General features: G+C 52.6%; 1 protein-coding gene across 3 annotated transcripts in view; it reads left to right on the top strand.

Moving 5' to 3' along the window:
• The window catches only part of MAB21L3 (mab-21 like 3), a 121,263-nt gene that overhangs the window by 90,800 nt on the left and 12,591 nt on the right, over positions 1-17,872 (top strand). For 2 of the 3 annotated variants that reach the window (XM_075592965.1, XM_075592964.1), the window contains 2 exons: positions 8,825-9,116; positions 9,293-9,474. In XM_075592965.1, coding sequence (XP_075449080.1) covers positions 8,825-9,116; positions 9,293-9,474 — 474 coding nt within the window. Of the gene's footprint in view, positions 1-8,083; positions 8,439-8,824; positions 9,117-9,292; positions 9,475-17,872 lie in introns of those variants that run through there. The other variant, XM_075592966.1, reaches the window with a different exon arrangement.

The following is a 17,872-nucleotide window of genomic DNA, read 5'->3' as shown; positions in this document are numbered from 1 at the left end:
GGGAGGAGATAGGACAGAGGGGAGATGGGACAGAGGGGAGATGGGACAGAGGGGAGAGAATCTGAGCAGAGAAGGATGTAGGACAGAGATGACAGTCTGAGCAGAGAGCGAGACATAGCACAGAGGCAAGACAGTATGAGCAGAGAGAGATGTAGGACAGAGAGTAGACAGTCTAAAGAGAGAGAGATGTAGAAAAGAGAGGAGAAAGTCTGAGCAGAGAGCGATAGGACAGAGAGGAGACAGTCTAAGCAGAGGCAGATATAGATATGAGAGAGAGGAGACAGTCTGAGCAGAGAGAGATGTAGATGTAACAATTACGCTCACCATGAACAAGGCGGGACACCGGTACTGAGGCGGGAAAGTATGAAACTGCGCACCCACCGCAGCGGAGGCACGCCTGGAGGGTGGATAGTCAGTGGAGGCACGCATGGAGGGTGGATAGTCAGCGGAGGCACGCCTGGAGGGTGGATAGTCAGCGGAGGCACGCCTGGAGGGTGGATAGTCAGCATAGCAGGGTCTCGTTGGAGAAATCGGGTTAGTTGAGATACTTGACGGAGTCAAGGGGCGTAGCCAGAGGGATGGTCAGTGTCCATTGTGCCGTGGTCAGGGGTTGGAACTGGGAGAGTGGTAGTGTGTCCAAAAGCCATGGTCAGGGATGGAGAGGTGTGGGTAGTCAGAGGCAAGCCAGGATCTTTATCCAGAGATGGTCCAATAGTCAAGCTGGGTAGGTACACGAGAAAGCAATCGAGAGAACAGCAAGGCACACGGCAAGGCAAAACAGAACGCAGGAACACACGGCTACACAGGTTATGCTCAGCAATGACTGGAAGTGAGAGCAGGGTACTTATAGGAAACAGGAACCAATGAGACAGGGGGCGGAGCGGAGGCGCGGCCTCTGTGGAGGCAAGGATAGGCTGCAGGAGACAAGTGGGGACTGTTGACATGCAGCTGGGGAGCGGTGCACGCCATCACGTGCGCGCGACGTGACCGGGGGGCGGAGCCAAGCTCCGTGGCATGGAGTGAAGAGCTGCGGGTGCGCGCGCTGCAGCAGGTAAGGGAGGAACCCGCCACAGAGGTTGTGTTCCCCGATTCTAGAGAGAGTCAGAGGACGTCCGTCACAGAGAGAGCCAGAGGACGTCCGTCACAGAGAGAGTCAGAGGACGTCCGCCACAGAGAGAGTCAGAGGACGTCCGTCCAAGAGAGAGTCAGAGGACCTCCATCACAGAGAGAGTCAGAGGACGTCCGTCACAGAGAGAGTCAGAGGACGTCCGTCACCGAGAGAGTGAGAGGACGTCTGTCACCGAGATAGTCAGAGGACGTCCGTCACCGAGAGAGTCGGAGGACCTCCGTCACAGAGAGAGTCAGAGGACGTCCGTCACAGAGAGAGTCAGAGGACGTCCGTCACAGAGAGAGTCAGAGGACGTCCGTCACAGAGAGAGTCAGAGGACGTCCGTCACAGAGAGTCAGAGGACGTCCGTCACAGAGAGAGTCAGAGGACCTCCGTCACAGAGAGAGTCAGAGGACGTCCGTCACAGAGAGAGTCAGAGGACCTCCGTCACAGAGAAAGTCAGAGGACGTCCGTCACCGAGAGAGTCAGAGGACGTCCGTCGCAGAGAGAGTCAGAGGACCTCCGTCACAGAGAAAGTCAGAGGACGTCCGTCACAGAGAGAGCCAGAGGACGTCCGTCACAGAGAGAGTCAGAGGACGTCCGCCACAGAGAGAGTCAGAGGACGTCCGTCCAAGAGAGAGTCAGAGGACCTCCATCACAGAGAGAGTCAGAGGACGTCCGTCACAGAGAGAGTCAGAGGACGTCCGTCACCGAAAAAGTCAGAGGACGTCCGTCACCGAGATAGTCAGAGGACGTCCGTCACCGAGAGAGTCGGAGGACCTCCGTCACAGAGAGAGTCAGAGGACGTCCGTCACAGAGAGAGTCAGAGGACGTCCGTCACAGAGAGAGTCAGAGGACGTCCGTCACAGAGAGAGTCAGAGGACGTCCGTCACAGAGAGTCAGAGGACGTCCGACACAGAGAGAGTCACAGGACCTCCGTCACAGAGAGAGTCAGAGGACGTCCGTCACCGAGAGAGTCAGAGGACGTCCGTCGCAGAGAGAGTCAGAGGACGTCCGTCACAGAGAGAGTCAGAGGACCTCCGTCACAGAGAAAGTCAGAGGACGTCCGTCACAGAGAGAGCCAGAGGACGTCCGTCACAGAGAGAGTCAGAGGACGTCCGCCACAGAGAGAGTCAGAGGACGTCCGTCCAAGAGAGAGTCAGAGGACCTCCATCACAGAGAGAGTCAGAGGACGTCCGTCACAGAGAGAGTCAGGGGACGTCCGTCACCGAAAGAGTCAGAGGACGTCCGTCACCGAGATAGTCAGAGGACGTCCGTCACCGAGAGAGTCGGAGGACCTCCGTCACAGAGAGAGTCAGAGGACGTCCGTCACAGAGAGAGTCAGAGGACGTCCGTCACAGAGAGAGTCAGAGGACGTCCGTCACAGAGAGAGTCAGAGGACGTCCGTCACAGAGAGTCAGAGGACGTCCGTCACAGAGAGAGTCAGAGGACCTCCGTCACAGAGAGAGTCAGAGGACGTCCGTCACAGAGAGAGTCAGAGGACCTCCGTCACAGAGAAAGTCAGAGGATGTCCGTCACAGAGAGAGTCAGAGGACGTCCGTCACCGAGAGAGTCAGAGGACGTCCGTCGCAGAGAGGGTCAGAGGACGTCCGTCACAGAGAGAGTCAGAGGACCTCCGTCACAGAGAAAGTCAGAGGACGTCCGTCACAGAGAGAGTCAGAGGACCTCCGTCACAGAGATAGTCAGAGGACGTCCGTCGCAGAGAGAGTCAGAGGACGTCCGTCACCGAGAGAGTCAGAGGACGTCCGTCGCAGAGAGAGTCAGAGGACGTCCGTCACCGTGAGAGTCAGAGGACGTCCGTCGCAGAGAGAGTCAGAGGACCTCCGTCACAGAGAGAGTCAGAGGAGCCATCATTTCATCACATTTTTGCCAAAACAGATGATCTTATCTCTACATTCGATCAGTTCTAGGCTTGGCTAAGTGTTAAACAGACTATAAAAATACGTCTGTATTTTTAAAATCGAACTGTAGCCACATTAACCCCCGAAGTAACCCCTGAAGTACCAGATTGATTAAAATACTTAATACTTATTACTCCTCTCTCCTTAAAATGAGCGACGGGCTGGCTTACACGCCAGTCGACGCGCTCACACAAATACTGCCTTCACCTTGGCGTGATGAACTGTCCATATTGTCCCAGTCAGGGATCCACGTCTCTACTTGCTATCTCTTTCTAGCTGTCTCTTCCTCAGACTATCCGTTAGGCCTCGGCCATGGTCAGCGCTTATGCGCTGACCCGTGATGAGGCGTGCTGCTGCTTGGCAGGGAGCCCCTGCAGCCACAATGAGAGCGGCTTTAGTAGGGGCTCGCTTACGCTTCCGTAAGTCTTAGAAATTTTTTAAATTCAAGCGCTCAAGGGAGCGCAGGGCCGGTCACGTGAGCGGTTCGCCCAATGAGGGCAAACCAGCTCCATGACGTCACAGGCCCCCCCCCCGACACGCACCCGCTTTCCCTCAGCCTCAGCGCGCCTCCGCCCGGCTCCATTCACCCTGGACGCAGCCTTAGGCTCTCTTCTCTCTCTCTTAGGGGCCTATTCACTAAACTTCGATAAAATCAGTGCATTGTCGATCGACCTTGCATTGTTTTATCGCGCTATAAAACATGTTGGCCAAAGCGGTATTCACTAAGAAAAAACACCCATAACGGGGCCTGTAACTCGGGAAGTAGACAATAAAAATTACAAACTAATGGCCACTAACCCCTTAAAAACCTCAGCGGGTAGTAACCGCTATAGTAATTCCACCCTCCCCCGCTTCCCACCAGGGAGGCCAGTTACTACCAGCAACACATTGATTGGCACAGTGATAAAGCAGGCCAATATAATATTTATAATTATAAAATAATCTCACGTGACGCGGGAGATTTAAACACACAGGGGATACCAGCACCCCATAGCGGGGCCTATATCTTGGGCAGTAGGGGGTCTCCGAGGCTGAAATCAATGCGGTTCAGCTCAGAAGAACCGCTGCTACCGCACACTAGTACTAAAACAAACAAAAATAAAAACTGCATTATCGTTGCAGCTAGCCGCTAACAGGGGCGTAGCTATACCCTGGGCATCCTGGGCCAAGCCCGGGGGCCCAAGCTCTTGGGGGGCCCTTTCCTCCCCCCCTGTCAGTGGCCCACCGCTCTCCTCAGACAGGAGTGGGGAGATGGTATTCGGCAGCAGGCCACCAGCGTTAAACAGAAGCCGGCAGAGGAATCAGCAGCTGTTACACAGCAGAGCAGGGGTATTGGTAGTAAAGTGATAAATAGGCGCAAAACAACTAAACAGGTGATCACTGTGAATATGGTGAAAAATAATACTACTTATTTAAAATATATAAATTCATATATTAAGTGCTAGAAAATACACATAAGTGACTTAAGTGTTAAAGATAACACAAAAAAGGTAAAATGTCACCCCCTGCTCAAACCCTCTGGTAGGAATAGTCTTCACTCGTCCCAAATGTTGCAATAGATACACAAAATCCAGGGGGAGCATAAGGGAGAAACACAAAAGCACAGAGACTCTAAGTGCAGAGGAATTATGCAGTGGGCAATGAGCTTCCAAAATCTTGGCCCTTGTAGAGTGTCTACTTACACACTGTAAGAATTAAAACAGCAGTATAGGCTGAGGCAATCAATCCATGGTGGGTGTCAGTCTAGGAGTCATCAAGGTGGCCCCGGTACTCAGGATGAACAATACCCCAGATGCAGAGAGAGAGAGGAAAACGCTGCATAGCACAGATCAACTAGATATAAAAGTGGTTTAATCTAAGTAAAAAATGCACTCACAATGTATCAGATAAAATCGGGCATGTCACACTGCAATAGTGTATACGGGAGACCATCAGCAAGCCGGCTCACCGTCCCGCGGCCCCCGATAGACCTCCGTCTTCAGCCCCTGCTCCGTCGCGTCACCGCAGGACTGGGCGTCTGACGTCAGATCCGGTTGCACTCCGGTGGTAGCTGGGCTTCCTGCGGTTCCTCCCCAGGCTGCTCCGTGTGACAGAGTAACTCCCACTCTACGCGTTTCGCCACGCAGTCACGTTGGCTTCGTCAGGAGTGGCGAACCGCGTAGAGTGGGAGTTACTGTGTCACATGGAGCAGCCTGGGGAGGAACCGCAGGAAGCCCAGCTACCACCGGAGTGCAACCGGATCTGACGTCAGACGCCCAGTTTCCTGGCTGGACCCTCACTTGTCTAGCTCTACAGGACCCTGTCCCTATCTAAGGGGAGTCCCTGCAGCAACCACAAGCTGAGGTGAGTTGGGGCCTAGCTGGGGCCTAAGGGGGATATCTGGTCTAGTGCAGGAGCCACTTGCTCCCTGCACATACCCACCCTCCCCTGTCTGTCTCCCAGCTACAACTAACTAGCATGGTCCCTGCCTGATAACTATATCCTGTCAGCCAGGGGAATCTGTAAGCCCTATTGGCTGCTGTGAGTCACAAGTACTACAGGAGTTGTAATCCCTTGCAGAGCTTTCTATCATGGGGGCCGCGTGCACGTACGGTACTGCGCATGCGCGAGTCTCCCGGCACCAGCACACCTTTGTAATGGCTGCCGCATCGCCCTAACTGCGCATGCGTAAACTGAGGCTGGTCCTGCGCTACGGAGCGCCTCTTCTGCCACTTCTCCCTCACAGTAATGGCTGCCACATCGCTTCTAAGCATGCGCAAGCCTATCGCCAGACGCAAGATGGCCGCCGCTACTCCCACAGCTACACTGCGCATGTGAGACCTCCTGCGCATGCGCGAGTGCCTTAAAGATGGTGGCACACTCCAGACAATGCCACCGGGAGCCCCGGCGACGCGCTCGCCCCCGCAGCTCCCCGACACGCCACAGCGACCCCCGCGGGACAGCGCAGGTAAGGGGGACCCTGCTACACATATATCTATATTTATATAGATACATATAGATATATGTGTAGCAGGGTCCCCCTTACCTGCGCTGTCCCGCGCGGGGTCGCTGTGGCGTGTCGGGGAGCTGCGGGGGCGAGCAAAGAAGTCACCTGATCACAATTAAACTCTGCCCAAACTTTAGTTGATTAATAATAACGTTAATAATAATAACTTTATTTCATATAGCGCTTCTCTCCCTATGGGACACACATGGCGTCACAGTTACAGCACAGCGCGCGGTACGCAGCACATAGGAATGTTACAGACAGTCCCTGCCCAGATGAGCTTACACTCTATGGTTTTGGTGCCTGAGGCACAGGGAGATAAAGTGATGTGCCCAAGGTCACAAGGATCCGACACCGGGAATTAAACCAGGTTCTCCTGATTCACCCTCAGTGTCCAGATTAAATTAAGACATGAAAGGCACATAAGACAAATGTTATGTGAATTGTAATCAGCCAGTTATCATACGTACTGTATGACAGCAAATGGTTTTGCTAATATTTTCAGCACACACCAAGTTAATTTCAGAGACAGGAGTTAAGATTGCATACAGGTATGCTGCTTTCCCCCTGCAGTGCATTAAACCTGTCCTTGCTGCAGACTGACGCTGGGCTGACATTAATCCATGCTCACCTCTCCAGACCTTGCTGCAGACTGACGCTGGGCTGACATTAATCCAAGCTCACCTCTCCTGTCCTTGCTGCAGACTGATGCTGGGCTGACATTAATCCAAGCTCACCTCTCCTGTCCTTGCTGCAGACTGACGCTGAGCTGATATTAATCCAAGCTCACTTCTCCTGTCCTTGCTGCAGACTGATGCTGGGCTGACATTAATCCAAGATCACCTCTCCTGTCCTTGCTGCAGACTGAATCTGAACTGACATTAATCCAAGATCACCTCTCCTGTCCTTGCTGCAGACTGACGCTGGGCTGACATTAATCCAAGATCACCTCTCCTGTCCTTGCTGCAGACTGAAGCTGAACTGACATTAATCCAAGCTCACCTCTCCTGTCCTTGCGGCAGACTGACGCTGGGCTGACATTAATCCAAGATCACCTCTCCTGTCCTTGCTGCAGACTAAAGCTGATCTGACATTAATCCAAGCTCACCTCTCCTGTCCTTGCTGCAGACTGACACTGAGATGGCATTAATCCATGCTCACCTCTCCTGTCCTTGCTGCAGACTGACACTGAGATGGCATTAATCCATGCTTACCTCTCCTGTCCTTGCTGCAGACTGATGCTGAGCTGACATCTCACTTTTTCTGTCCTTGCTGCTGACTGATGCTGACCTGACATTAATCCATGCTCACTTCTCCTGTCCTTGCTGCAAACTGATGCTGAGCTGACATTAATCCAAGCACACCTCTCCTGTCCTTGCTTCAGACTCACACTGTGATGGTATTAAACCAATCTCTCTTCTCCTGTCCTTCTGCATACTAATGCTGATCTGACAATAATAATAACAAAGCAGACTTCTCATGTCCTTGCTGCAGACTGATACTGAGCTGACATTAATCCAAGCTCACTTCTCCTGTCCTTGCTGCAGACTGACGCTGAGATGGCATTAATCCATGCTCACCTCTCCTGTCCTTGCTGCAGACTGAAGCTGAACTGACATTATTCCAAGCTCACTTGTCCTGTCCTTGCTGCAGACTGATGCTGACCTGACATTAATCCATGCTCACTTCTCCTGTCCTTGCTGCAAACTGATGCTGAGCTGACATTAATCCAAGCACACCTCTCCTGTCCTTGCTTCAGACTCACACTGTGATGGTATTAAACCAATCTCTCTTCTCCTGTCCTTCTGCATACTAATGCTGATCTGACAATAATAATAACAAAGCAGACTTCTCATGTCCTTGCTGCAGACTGATACTGAGCTGACATTAATCCAAGCTCACTTCTCCTGTCCTTGCTGCAGACTGACGCTGAGATGGCATTAATCCATGCTCACCTCTCCTGTCCTTGCTGCAGACTGACGCTGAGCTGACATTAATCCAATCTCACCTCTCCTGTCCTTGCTGCAGACTGACACTGAGCTGACATTAATCCAAGCTCACCTCTCCTGTTCTTGCTGCAGACTGACGCTGAGATGGCATTAATCCATGCTCACCTCTCCTGTCCTTGCTGCAGACTGACACTGAGCTGACATTAAACTAAGTGGAACTCCCTTTCCTTGCTTCAGACTGACGCTGAACTGGCATTAAATCTCTCCTGTCCTTACCCTGAGCTGATATTTGCCTTAACACTGTGTTTCTTGGTTGGGGTTAGCGTTAGCTCCGTCCCTCAAACCTCTGCATCATCCTCACTGTCTCCGTTTCTCTGGCTGCCGCCTCCCCTCTGGCTCAGGACCAGCCGGATTTGCTGGCTCATTGGATGGTGCTTTTACGGGGGAGGTGGTCATGGCACCCCTGTATACAGGTACCGGAGAGAACAAATGCATGTGCAGAACACCTTGTATGTTACTCTCCCATCCCTCACTCCATGTGCACCCACCACTTTTCACATAGAATTTGCCATGAATTTCTCATGGCCATCATTCTGTGTGTTGATATTGGGGTACATCCTGAGACGCACTTACTCGCTACTCCCAGATTTCTGTGCTGTTTTGGGGGGATATTTGTATATTAGTTGGGTTTCACACCATGGCAATCTCTCATACACGCCTCATTGCCATGTGGTTGCATGTTTTGGGGATCCACTGTTGGATACAATTTGAGTTGTCCTTACGCCTCTCCTTCACCCAGTTTTAGGGCACAGTTGAGTAGATTTTGGGGTGCCTTTCCTCACTTCTCACCCTCATACAGGTTCTGGCCCCCTCTCAGTTCCTGGTCATCATTCCCCTGTGCGGTTTGACTGAGTTCCGTCAGCGAAGGTCTCGGCACTGGCGTTATTACACCCCAAGTGGTGTCCAGCTCCTGACGCCCGTCATGGAGCCTGAGAAGCTACACCAATGGCTGGAGGTGAAGCAGTTCCAAAAGAGCAACCCATGCTGGCATGAGAGTGATGTCAACATCCAGGGGGACCTTGTGCCCGCCAGCGTTGTCAGGGTCTTCCAGGACCTCCTGCACAAAGCTATTCCCTCCTGCAACCTGTCAGGTAATGGAGCAGCAGTCTCAAGTGTGATTGTTTTCTAAGTGTTACTTCATTAATCTTGTTGTATGTGCCATCACTCTGTAGGTAAAGCCCCTCACATCATAAGTATGTGTCCTGAGCCTGTGTCCCTCCCTTGAGTAGGAGTGTCCCTCCTCTGAGTGTCTCTTCATCTCCTACAGACAGGGTGAACGTGCTGGAGTCCTTAGGCCCCACGGTGAGAGTGTGTGTCGAGACCTCAGAGCAGCCGGTTGATGTGGAGTTGGTCCCGGCGGTGGAGGTTCCGGGTTGCTGGCCGAAAAAGGCTCAGTGGCCACGATTCCTGAAACGATGGCCCTCCAAGGACAAAGCGCAGTGTATCAAGGTGTTTGGGGGGAGGGGCAAGGAGAGGGGTGGGACTAAGAGATAGATGCGTGGCTAAACAAGAGTGGCAGAGCTAAGAGTGGCAGGACTGTACTCCCATAGATCATTGTGTACAGGAACTGCAGAACAGGGGCCAGGAGAGAGGTGAGGGGCAAAGTGTCAAGGTACCGCAGGGGTGGGAAGGGCTAAGGGAGAGGGGCAGGGCTCAAAGGGGGCACAGCTAGCTTTCTATTGAGTGCAGTGCATCCAGGTACAGAGGGTGGGGTTAGTAAGAAGGGGTGGTGTGAGTATGAAGGGGCGGGGTTAATATGATGGGGCGTGGTTAGTATGAAGGGGTGGGGTTAGTATGAAGGGGTGGGGTTAATATGATGGGGCGTGGTTAGTATGAAGGGGTGGGGTTAGTAAGAAGGGGTGGTGTGAGTATGAAGGGGTGGGGTTAGTATGAAGGGGTGGGGTTAGTATGAAGGGGTGGGGTTAGTATGATGGGGCGTGGTTAGTATGAAGGGGTGGGGTTAGTAAGAAGGGGTGGTGTGAGTATGAAGGGGCGGGGTTAGTATGAAGGGGTCGGGTTAGTATGAAGGGGCGGGGTTAGTATGATGGGACGGGGTTAGTATGAAGGAATGGGGTGAGTATGAAGGGGTGGGTTGAGTATGAAGGGGTGGGGTTAGTATGAAGGGGTGGGGTGAGTATGAAGGGGTGGGGTGAGTATGAAGGGGCGGGGTTAGTATGAAGGGGTGGTGTGAGTATGAAGGGGCGGGGTTAGTATGAAGGGGTGGGGTTAGTATGAAGGGGCGGGGTTAGTATGAAGGGGTGGGGTTAGTATGAAGGGGCGGGGTTAGTATGAAGGGGCGGGGTTAGTATTAAGGGGTGGGGTTAGTATGAAGGGGTGGGGTTAGTATGAAGGAGTGGGGTTAATATGAAGGGGCGGGGTTAATATGAAGGGGCGGGGTGAGTATGAAGGGGCGGGGTTAATATGAAGGGGAGGGGTTAGTATGAAAGGGTGGGGTTAGTATGAAGGGGTGGGGTTAGTATGAATGGGTGGGGTTAGTATAAAGGGGCGGGGTTAGTATAAAGGGGTGGGGTTAGTATGTAGGGGCGGGGTTAGTATGAAAGGGCGGGGTTAATATGAAGGGGTGGGGTTAGTATGATGGGGTGGGGTAAGTATGAAGGGGTGGGGTTAGTATGACGGGGCGGGGTTAGTATGAAGGGGTGGGTTAGTATGAGGGAGCGGGGTTAGTATGAAAGGGAGGGGTTATATGAAGGGACGGGGTTAGTATTATGGGGTAGGGTTAGTATGAAGGGGTGGGGTTAGTATGAAGGGGTGGTGTGAGTATGAAGGGGCGAGGTTAGTATGAAGAGGCGGGGTTAGTATGAAGGGGTGGGGTTAGTATGAAGGGGCGGGGTTAGTATGAAGGGGCGGGGTTAGTATGAAGGGGTGGAGTTAGTATGAAGGGGTGGGGTTAGTATGAAAGGGTGGAGTTAGTATGAAGGGGTGGGGTTAGTATGAAGAGGCGGGGTTAGTATGAAGGGGTGGGGTTAGTATGAAGGGGCGGGGTTAGTATGAAGGGGCGGGGTTAGTATGAAGGGGTGGGGTTAGGGTGATGGGGCGGGGTTAGTGTGATGGGGCGGGGTCAGTGTGATGGGGCAGGGTTAGTGTGATGGGGCGGGGTTAGTATGAAGGGGCGGGGTTAGTATGAAGGGGCGGGGTTAGTATGATGGGGCGGGGTTAGTATGAAGGGATGGGGTGAGTATGAAGGGGTGGGTTGAGTATGAAGGGGTGGGGTTAGTATGAAGGGGTGGGGTGAGTATGAAGGGGTGGGGTGAGTATGAAGGGGCGGGGTTAGTATGAAGGGGTGGTGTGAGTATGAAGGGGCGTTGTTAGTATGAAGGGGTGGGGTTAGTATGAAGGGGCGGGGTTAGTATGAAGGGGTGGGGTTAGTATGAAGGGGCGGGGTTAGTATGAAGGGGCGGGGTTAGTATTAAGGGGTGGGGTTAGTATGAAGGGGTGGGGTTAGTATGAAGGAGTGGGGTTAATATGAAGGGGCGGGGTTAATATGAAGGGGCGGGGTGAGTATGAAGGGGCGGGGTTAATATGAAGGGGAGGGGTTAGTATGAAAGGGTGGGGTTAGTATGAAGGGGTGGGGTTAGTATGAATGGGTGGGGTTAGTATAAAGGGGCGGGGTTAGTATAAAGGGGTGGGGTTAGTATGTAGGGGCGGGGTTAGTATGAAAGGGCAGGGTTAATATGAAGGGGTGGGGTTAGTATGATGGGGTGGGGTAAGTATGAAGGGGTGGGGTTAGTATGAAGGGGCGGGGTTAGTATGAAGGGGTGGGTTAGTATGAGGGAGCGGGGTTAGTATGAAAGGGAGGGGTTATATGAAGGGACGGGGTTAGTATTATGGGGTAGGGTTAGTATGAAGGGGTGGGGTTAGTATGAAGGGGTGGTGTGAGTATGAAGGGGCGAGGTTAGTATGAAGGGGCGGGGTTAGTATGAAGGGGCGGGGTTAATATGAAGGGACGGGGCTAGTATTATGGGGTGGGGTTAGTATGAAGGGGTGGGGTTAGTATGAAGGGGCGGGGTTAATATGAAGGGGCGGGGTGAGTATGAAGGGGCGGGGTTAGTATAAAGGGGCGGGGCTAGTATAAAGGGGTGGGGTTAGTATGAAGGGGCGGGGTTAGTATGAAGGGGTGGAGTTAGACTGAAGGGGTGGGGTTAGTATGAAAGGGTGGAGTTAGTATGAAGGGGTGGGGTTAGCATGAAGAGGCGGGGTTAGTATGAAGGGGCGGGGTTAGTATGAAGGGGCGGGGTTAGTATGAAGGGGCGGGGTTAGGGTGATGGGGCGGGGTTAGTGTAATGGGGCGGGGTCAGTGTGATGGGGCGGGGTTAGTGTGATGGGGCGGGGTTAGTATGAAGGGGCGGGGTTAGTATGAAGGGGCGGGGCTAGTGTGATGGGGCGGTGTTAGTGTGATGGGGCGGTGTTAGTGTGATGGGGTGGGGTGAGTGTGAAGGGGCGGGGTTAGTATGATGGGGCGGGGTTAGTATGAAGGGGCGGGGTTAATATGAAGGGGCGGGGTGAGTATGAAGGGGCGGGGTGAGTATGAAGGGGCGGGGTGAGTATGAAGGGGCGGGGTGAGTATGAAGGGGCGGGGTTAGTATGAAGGGACGGGGTGAGTATGAAGGGGCGGGGTTAGAATGAAGGGGCGGGGTCAGTATGATGGGGCGGGGTTAGTATGATGGGGCGGGGTGAGTATGATGGGGCGGGGTGAGTACGAAGGGGCGGGGTTAGTACGAAGGGGCGGGGTTAGTACGAAGGGGCGGGGTTAGTGTGATGGGGCGGGGTTAGTGTGATGGGGCGGGGTTCGTGTGATGGGGCGGGGTTAGTGTGATGGGGCGGGGTTAGTGTGATGGGGCGGGGTTCGTGTGATGGGGCGGGGTTAGTGTGATGGGGCGGGGTTCGTGTGATGGGGCGGGGTTAGTGTGATGGGGCGGGGTTAGTGTGATGGGGCGGGGTTAGTGTGATGGGGCGGAGTTAGTGTGATGGGGCGGGGTTCGTGTGATGGGGCGGGGTTAGTGTGATGGGGCGGGGTTCGTGTGATGGGGCGGAGTTAGTGTGATGGGGCGGTGTTAGTGTGATGGGGCGGGGTTAGTGTGATGGGGCGGGGTGAGTGTGAAGGGGCGGGGTGAGTGTGAAGGGGCGGGGTGAGTGTGAAGGGGCGGGGTTAGTGTGAAGGGGCGGGGTGAGTGTGAAGGGGCGGGGTTAGTGTGAAGGGGCGGGGTGAGTGTGAAGGTGCGGGGTGAGTGTGAAGGGGCGGGGTGAGTGTGAAGGTGCGGGGCGAGTGTGAAGGGGTGGGGCGAGTGCGAAGAAGCGGGACGAGTATGAAGGGGCGGGGCTCGTGTGAAGGGGCGGGGCTCGTGTGAAGGGGCGGGGCTCGTGTGAAGGGGCGGGGCTCGTGTGAAGGGGCGGGGCTCGTGTGAAGGGGCGGGGCTCGTGTGAAGGGGCGGGGTTAGTATGAAGGGGCGGGGTTAGTATGAAGGGGCGGGGCTGGGAGCGATGCTAGCACTGCTTTGCCAAAGAGAATTGGTGTGCCAGGGATATGTTCCTGTGGGAGGCGCCGTTATCGATGTATATTTATCACCCTTCTACCTGCTGCTCTTCCTTTCCCTTTCTCTCCTTTACCTTCTTCTTCCTCACTTTCTCTCTATCTCTTTATCTTCCCTGTCCGTTCTCTCTCTGTTCCCCGTCCGTTCTCTGTCTGTTCCCCGTCCGTTCTCTGTCTGTTCCCCGTCCGTTCTCTGTCTGTTCCCCGTCCGTTCTCTGTCTGTTCCCCGTCCGTTCTCTCTCTGTTCCCCATCCGTTCTCTCTCTCTCTCTGTTCCCCGTCCGTTCTCTCTCTCTCTGTTCCCCGTCCGTTCTCTCTCTCTCTGTATATACCCCGTCCGTTCTCTCTCTGTTCCCCGTCCGTTCTCTCTCTGTTCCCCGTCCGTTCCCTCTCTGTTCCCCGTCCGTTCTCTCTCTGTTCCCCGTCCGTTCTCTCTCTGTTCCCCGTCAGTTCTCTCTCTGTTCCCCGTCCGTTCTCTCTCTGTTCCCCGTCCGTTCTCTCTCTCTCTGTTCCCCGTCCGTTCTCTCTCTCTGTTCCCCGTCCGTTCTCTCTCTGTATATACCCCGTCCGTTCTCTCTCTGTTCCCCGTCCGTTCTCTCTCTGTTCCCCGTCCGTTCTCTCTCTGTTCCCCGTCCGTTCTCTCTCTGTTCCCCGTCCGTTCTCTCTCTCTCTCTGTTCCCCGTCCGTTCTCTCTCTGTTCCCCGTCCGTTCTCTCTCTCTCTGTTCCCCGTCCGTTCTCTCTCTGTTCCCCGTCCATTCTCTCTCTCTCTGTTCCCCGTCCGTTCTCTCTCTCTCTGTTCCCCGTCCGTTCTCTCTCTCTCTGTTCCCCGTCCGTTCTCTCTCTCTCTGTTCCCCGTCCGTTCTCTCTCTCTCTGTTCCCTGTCCGTTCTCTCACTCTCTGTTCCCCGTCCGTTCTCTCTCTCTCTGTTCCCCGTCCGTTCTCTCTCTCTCTGTTCCCCGTCCGTTCTCTCTCTCTCTGTTCCCCGTCCGTTCTCTCTCTCTCTGTTCCCCGTCCGTTCTCTCTCTCTCTGTTCCCCGTCCGTTCTCTCTCTGTTCCCCGTCCGTTCTCTCTCTCTCTGTTCCCCGTCCGTTCTCTCTCTCTCTGTTCCCCGTCCGCTCTCTCTCTCTCTGTTCCCCGTCCGCTCTCTCTCTCTCTGTTCCCCGTCCGTTCTCTCTCTCTCTATTCCCCATCCGTTCTCTCTCTCTCTATTCCCCGTCCGTTCTCTCTCTCTCTATTCCCCGTCCGTTCTCTCTCTCTCTATTCCCCGTCCATTCTCTCTCTATTCCCCGTCCGGTCTCTCTCTATTACCCGTTCGGTCTCTCTCTGTTCCCTGTCCGTTCTCTCTCTATTCCCCGTCCGTTCTCTCTCTATTCCCCGTCCATTCTCTCTCTATTCCCCATCCGTTCTCTCTCTGTATATACCCCGTCCGGTCTCTCTCTATTCCCCGTCCGTTCTCTCTCTGTATATTCCCCGTCCGTTCTCTCTCTGTATATACCCCATCCGGTCTCTCTCTGTATATACCCCGTCCGGTCTCTCTCTGCATATACCCGGTCCGTTCTCTCTCTGCATATTCCCCGTCCAGTCTCTCTCTGTATATTCCCCGTCCGGTCTCTCTCTGTATATTCCCTGTAACAGGGGAGTAATCCCTGTTCAAGTAATGTGCCTTTAATCTAGCAGTTTGGTGGTTAACTGCTGGTAGTCAATTAATAAACACCACCTGCCTGATTTAGATTGCTTACAAAAGCCTGTCTGTTGAGACAGGAAGTGACTCCTTAGCTCACATGTGAGCTGACCTTTGGAGACAGAGCAGAGGTTCTTGAGTCTCCCAGGAGAGACTGACCAAGAGAACACAGATCTCTGGAGCTGACCTGTCTTGAGCTCTGCCAGAAGACACAGCATAGCTGATTTCAAGACACAGGGGAAACGTCTTAACCTGAATGCTGACACACGCTGAGGGAAGGGAGCTGAACCAGGAACCGAGAAGATTTTCCCTCCAAGAAACAGATAAGACTTTCATTCTTAAGAGACTTCTTATATCTGCTTATTTCATGCTGTATGTTTTGGGGCTGCGAGACATGCTTAACTAAGGGAGTTGTGACTTGCATAGAATTTCACTAGAACCACTCCCAAGTGAATAGAAGCTTTGTTTCCCCCTTGTTTGGATGGTTTCCTAATGTTAAGGAAAAGGCACAATAAAGCCTCGTTATAATTTCACCTTATAAAGTCTCCAATTGTGTACCTCTGTGAACATCCGTCTACATATGGTGTCCGAAGTGGGACGAGAGGTCGTCTTTGAAGTTAGAAAGGACCGGAGATTTTTTCTGTGAATTTTTTTTATGCTTTTTGCCTACAAACAGTCTGAGCAACTTAAAAAAAAAAAACTCATGCAGCAGAGACCAGAGTTAAAGGGATACACACCACTGAAACTTACACTGCACTGAAACTTACAAAACCATAGAGGGACTGTTTTCCCCAATCCCAAGAGGAGAGACTGCTGAAGCAGCTAAACCTTATTTGCCTATCACAAAGTGTAATATGGTCATTGAAATAGGGGTTTTGCATTCCAGCCATAGTCAGGGTTCAAGAAGTGAGTCAGCCCTTAAAAAGGGATAGGTGTTTGTTGTTTTCAAAAGTTTTGCTGAAGCAGTGAATACAGATGGTGACCCACGAGTGGTACTGATTTTGCAAATAAAGGTTGCCACACCACATAGGGCTACCAGCTGTGAATGGAGTATATGCAGAAAAGTGTGAAAATTGATACAAGACTGTGCTGAAGCAGGGGAATTTTTAGCAAACAAATGCTGAGTGTAAAATTGCCCTATAGGGGAAAAAGGTATTTCAAAGCCAATTGCTGAGTGTTGAGTCACCCTGCCGGGAATGAAAGAAATAGTCCACTGCAAAGAATGTTTTTTTTTTCTGCAAGTAAAAAAGTCTGCCTATATATATATCTTGGGAGCAAAAACAGACACCCAAAGGGTGAAGTGTGAATGCCATAATACCCAAAGATGAGACTGAAAATTACTGAACTCAGAAAGAAAACCAAATTCTGTTGCTGAAGCAGAGGGATTTCACCTAGCAAGTAAATGGTGTAAAGCAAACAGAAGTTTTTTTCCTAGCAACTACACATTCAGCATACCTAATGAGAGATTAAACCTAGCAAGTAAATGGTGTAAAGCAAATGGACGTTTTTACCTAGTAACTGCACATCTTGTATACCTGATAAGAGAAAATGCATGCACAGTACTGCTGATATTGAAGAAAAAAAAATTACCCAAGAAAGAAACGTCTACAGAGATGCCTGTGAGAGCTACGACCTCTACAAGCAAAATATGCCCATCTGTAGGACTACCACAATTAGGGATTCTAGCAAATACAGTGGCAACAGCTGCAATAGCGCCTCCTGAGGTCAGGAAGAAAATTACACCTGATAGCCTAAAAATGGAGGACAAGATGCAGCGTTCCTGTAATGAACCCTACCCCATGGAAGAGTGGCCCTTCCAGTCCAATAAAGAGGAAGACATCTCTTACGGGGAACCCGAACCGAGTCACACCCACAAAACACCCCAAGAATGGTGGGGGTGCCTGAACTTGGCACGAACAGAAAAGACCGCTCCCTTTGATGATGAATATGATCAGCAGGAGACAGAGCGGGAGCAGTGGATCACCGAATATTTCCGTCAACTATTACAGTTGCAAGAAAAGCCGGGTGGATCCAGTGACGCTGCTAAAATTTCAAATAAAGGAGACCCCAGTATTCCTGATGGGACGGAGTCATCCAAAACAAAAAAGCGGAAAAAGAAAAGCGGTTCTTCACTTACCGTGGAAGGAACAGACACGTCCGCAGATCCTGTGGAGAATTCGTCCCGCGGTTAACCGAATATCCAGAGGGCCCAAGGCAGAAGTCGTGTACCCCAAAGAAGTGTCTGTCCGGTGCCAACAGTGAGGAACCCTCAACCAACCATCCCAGGGAAGTGGAGCTGGAACCAGTGAGTGACGATCCCTTGACCAACCCTGAAGATGCCCTGAAAAATGCCAGGCATGACTGTGATATGCAGAGATGTAGGTGTGTAGCGCACAGCATCCAAACGTGAGCTACACACCTACATCTCTGGAATTCATTATATATAGCGGCACGCATTGGAAGGGAGACTCTGGAGGTGAACAAGACAGTGAGTACTCACAAGGGGCTATCCCAATGAGGTGAAGGAGGGTGTCCTAGGACAACTTCCCCAACCTTCAGGGCTTTCTGGTGCCCCCCCCATTAATATGGACTGAGTATATAACTAAATGATACCTTAA

This window comes from Ascaphus truei, chromosome 3 (assembly GCF_040206685.1).
Source record: "Ascaphus truei isolate aAscTru1 chromosome 3, aAscTru1.hap1, whole genome shotgun sequence".
Lineage (NCBI taxonomy): Eukaryota > Metazoa > Chordata > Amphibia > Anura > Ascaphidae > Ascaphus > Ascaphus truei.
Note: the sequence above shows the minus strand (reverse complement) of the source record. Positions and strands in the feature narration are given on the sequence as shown.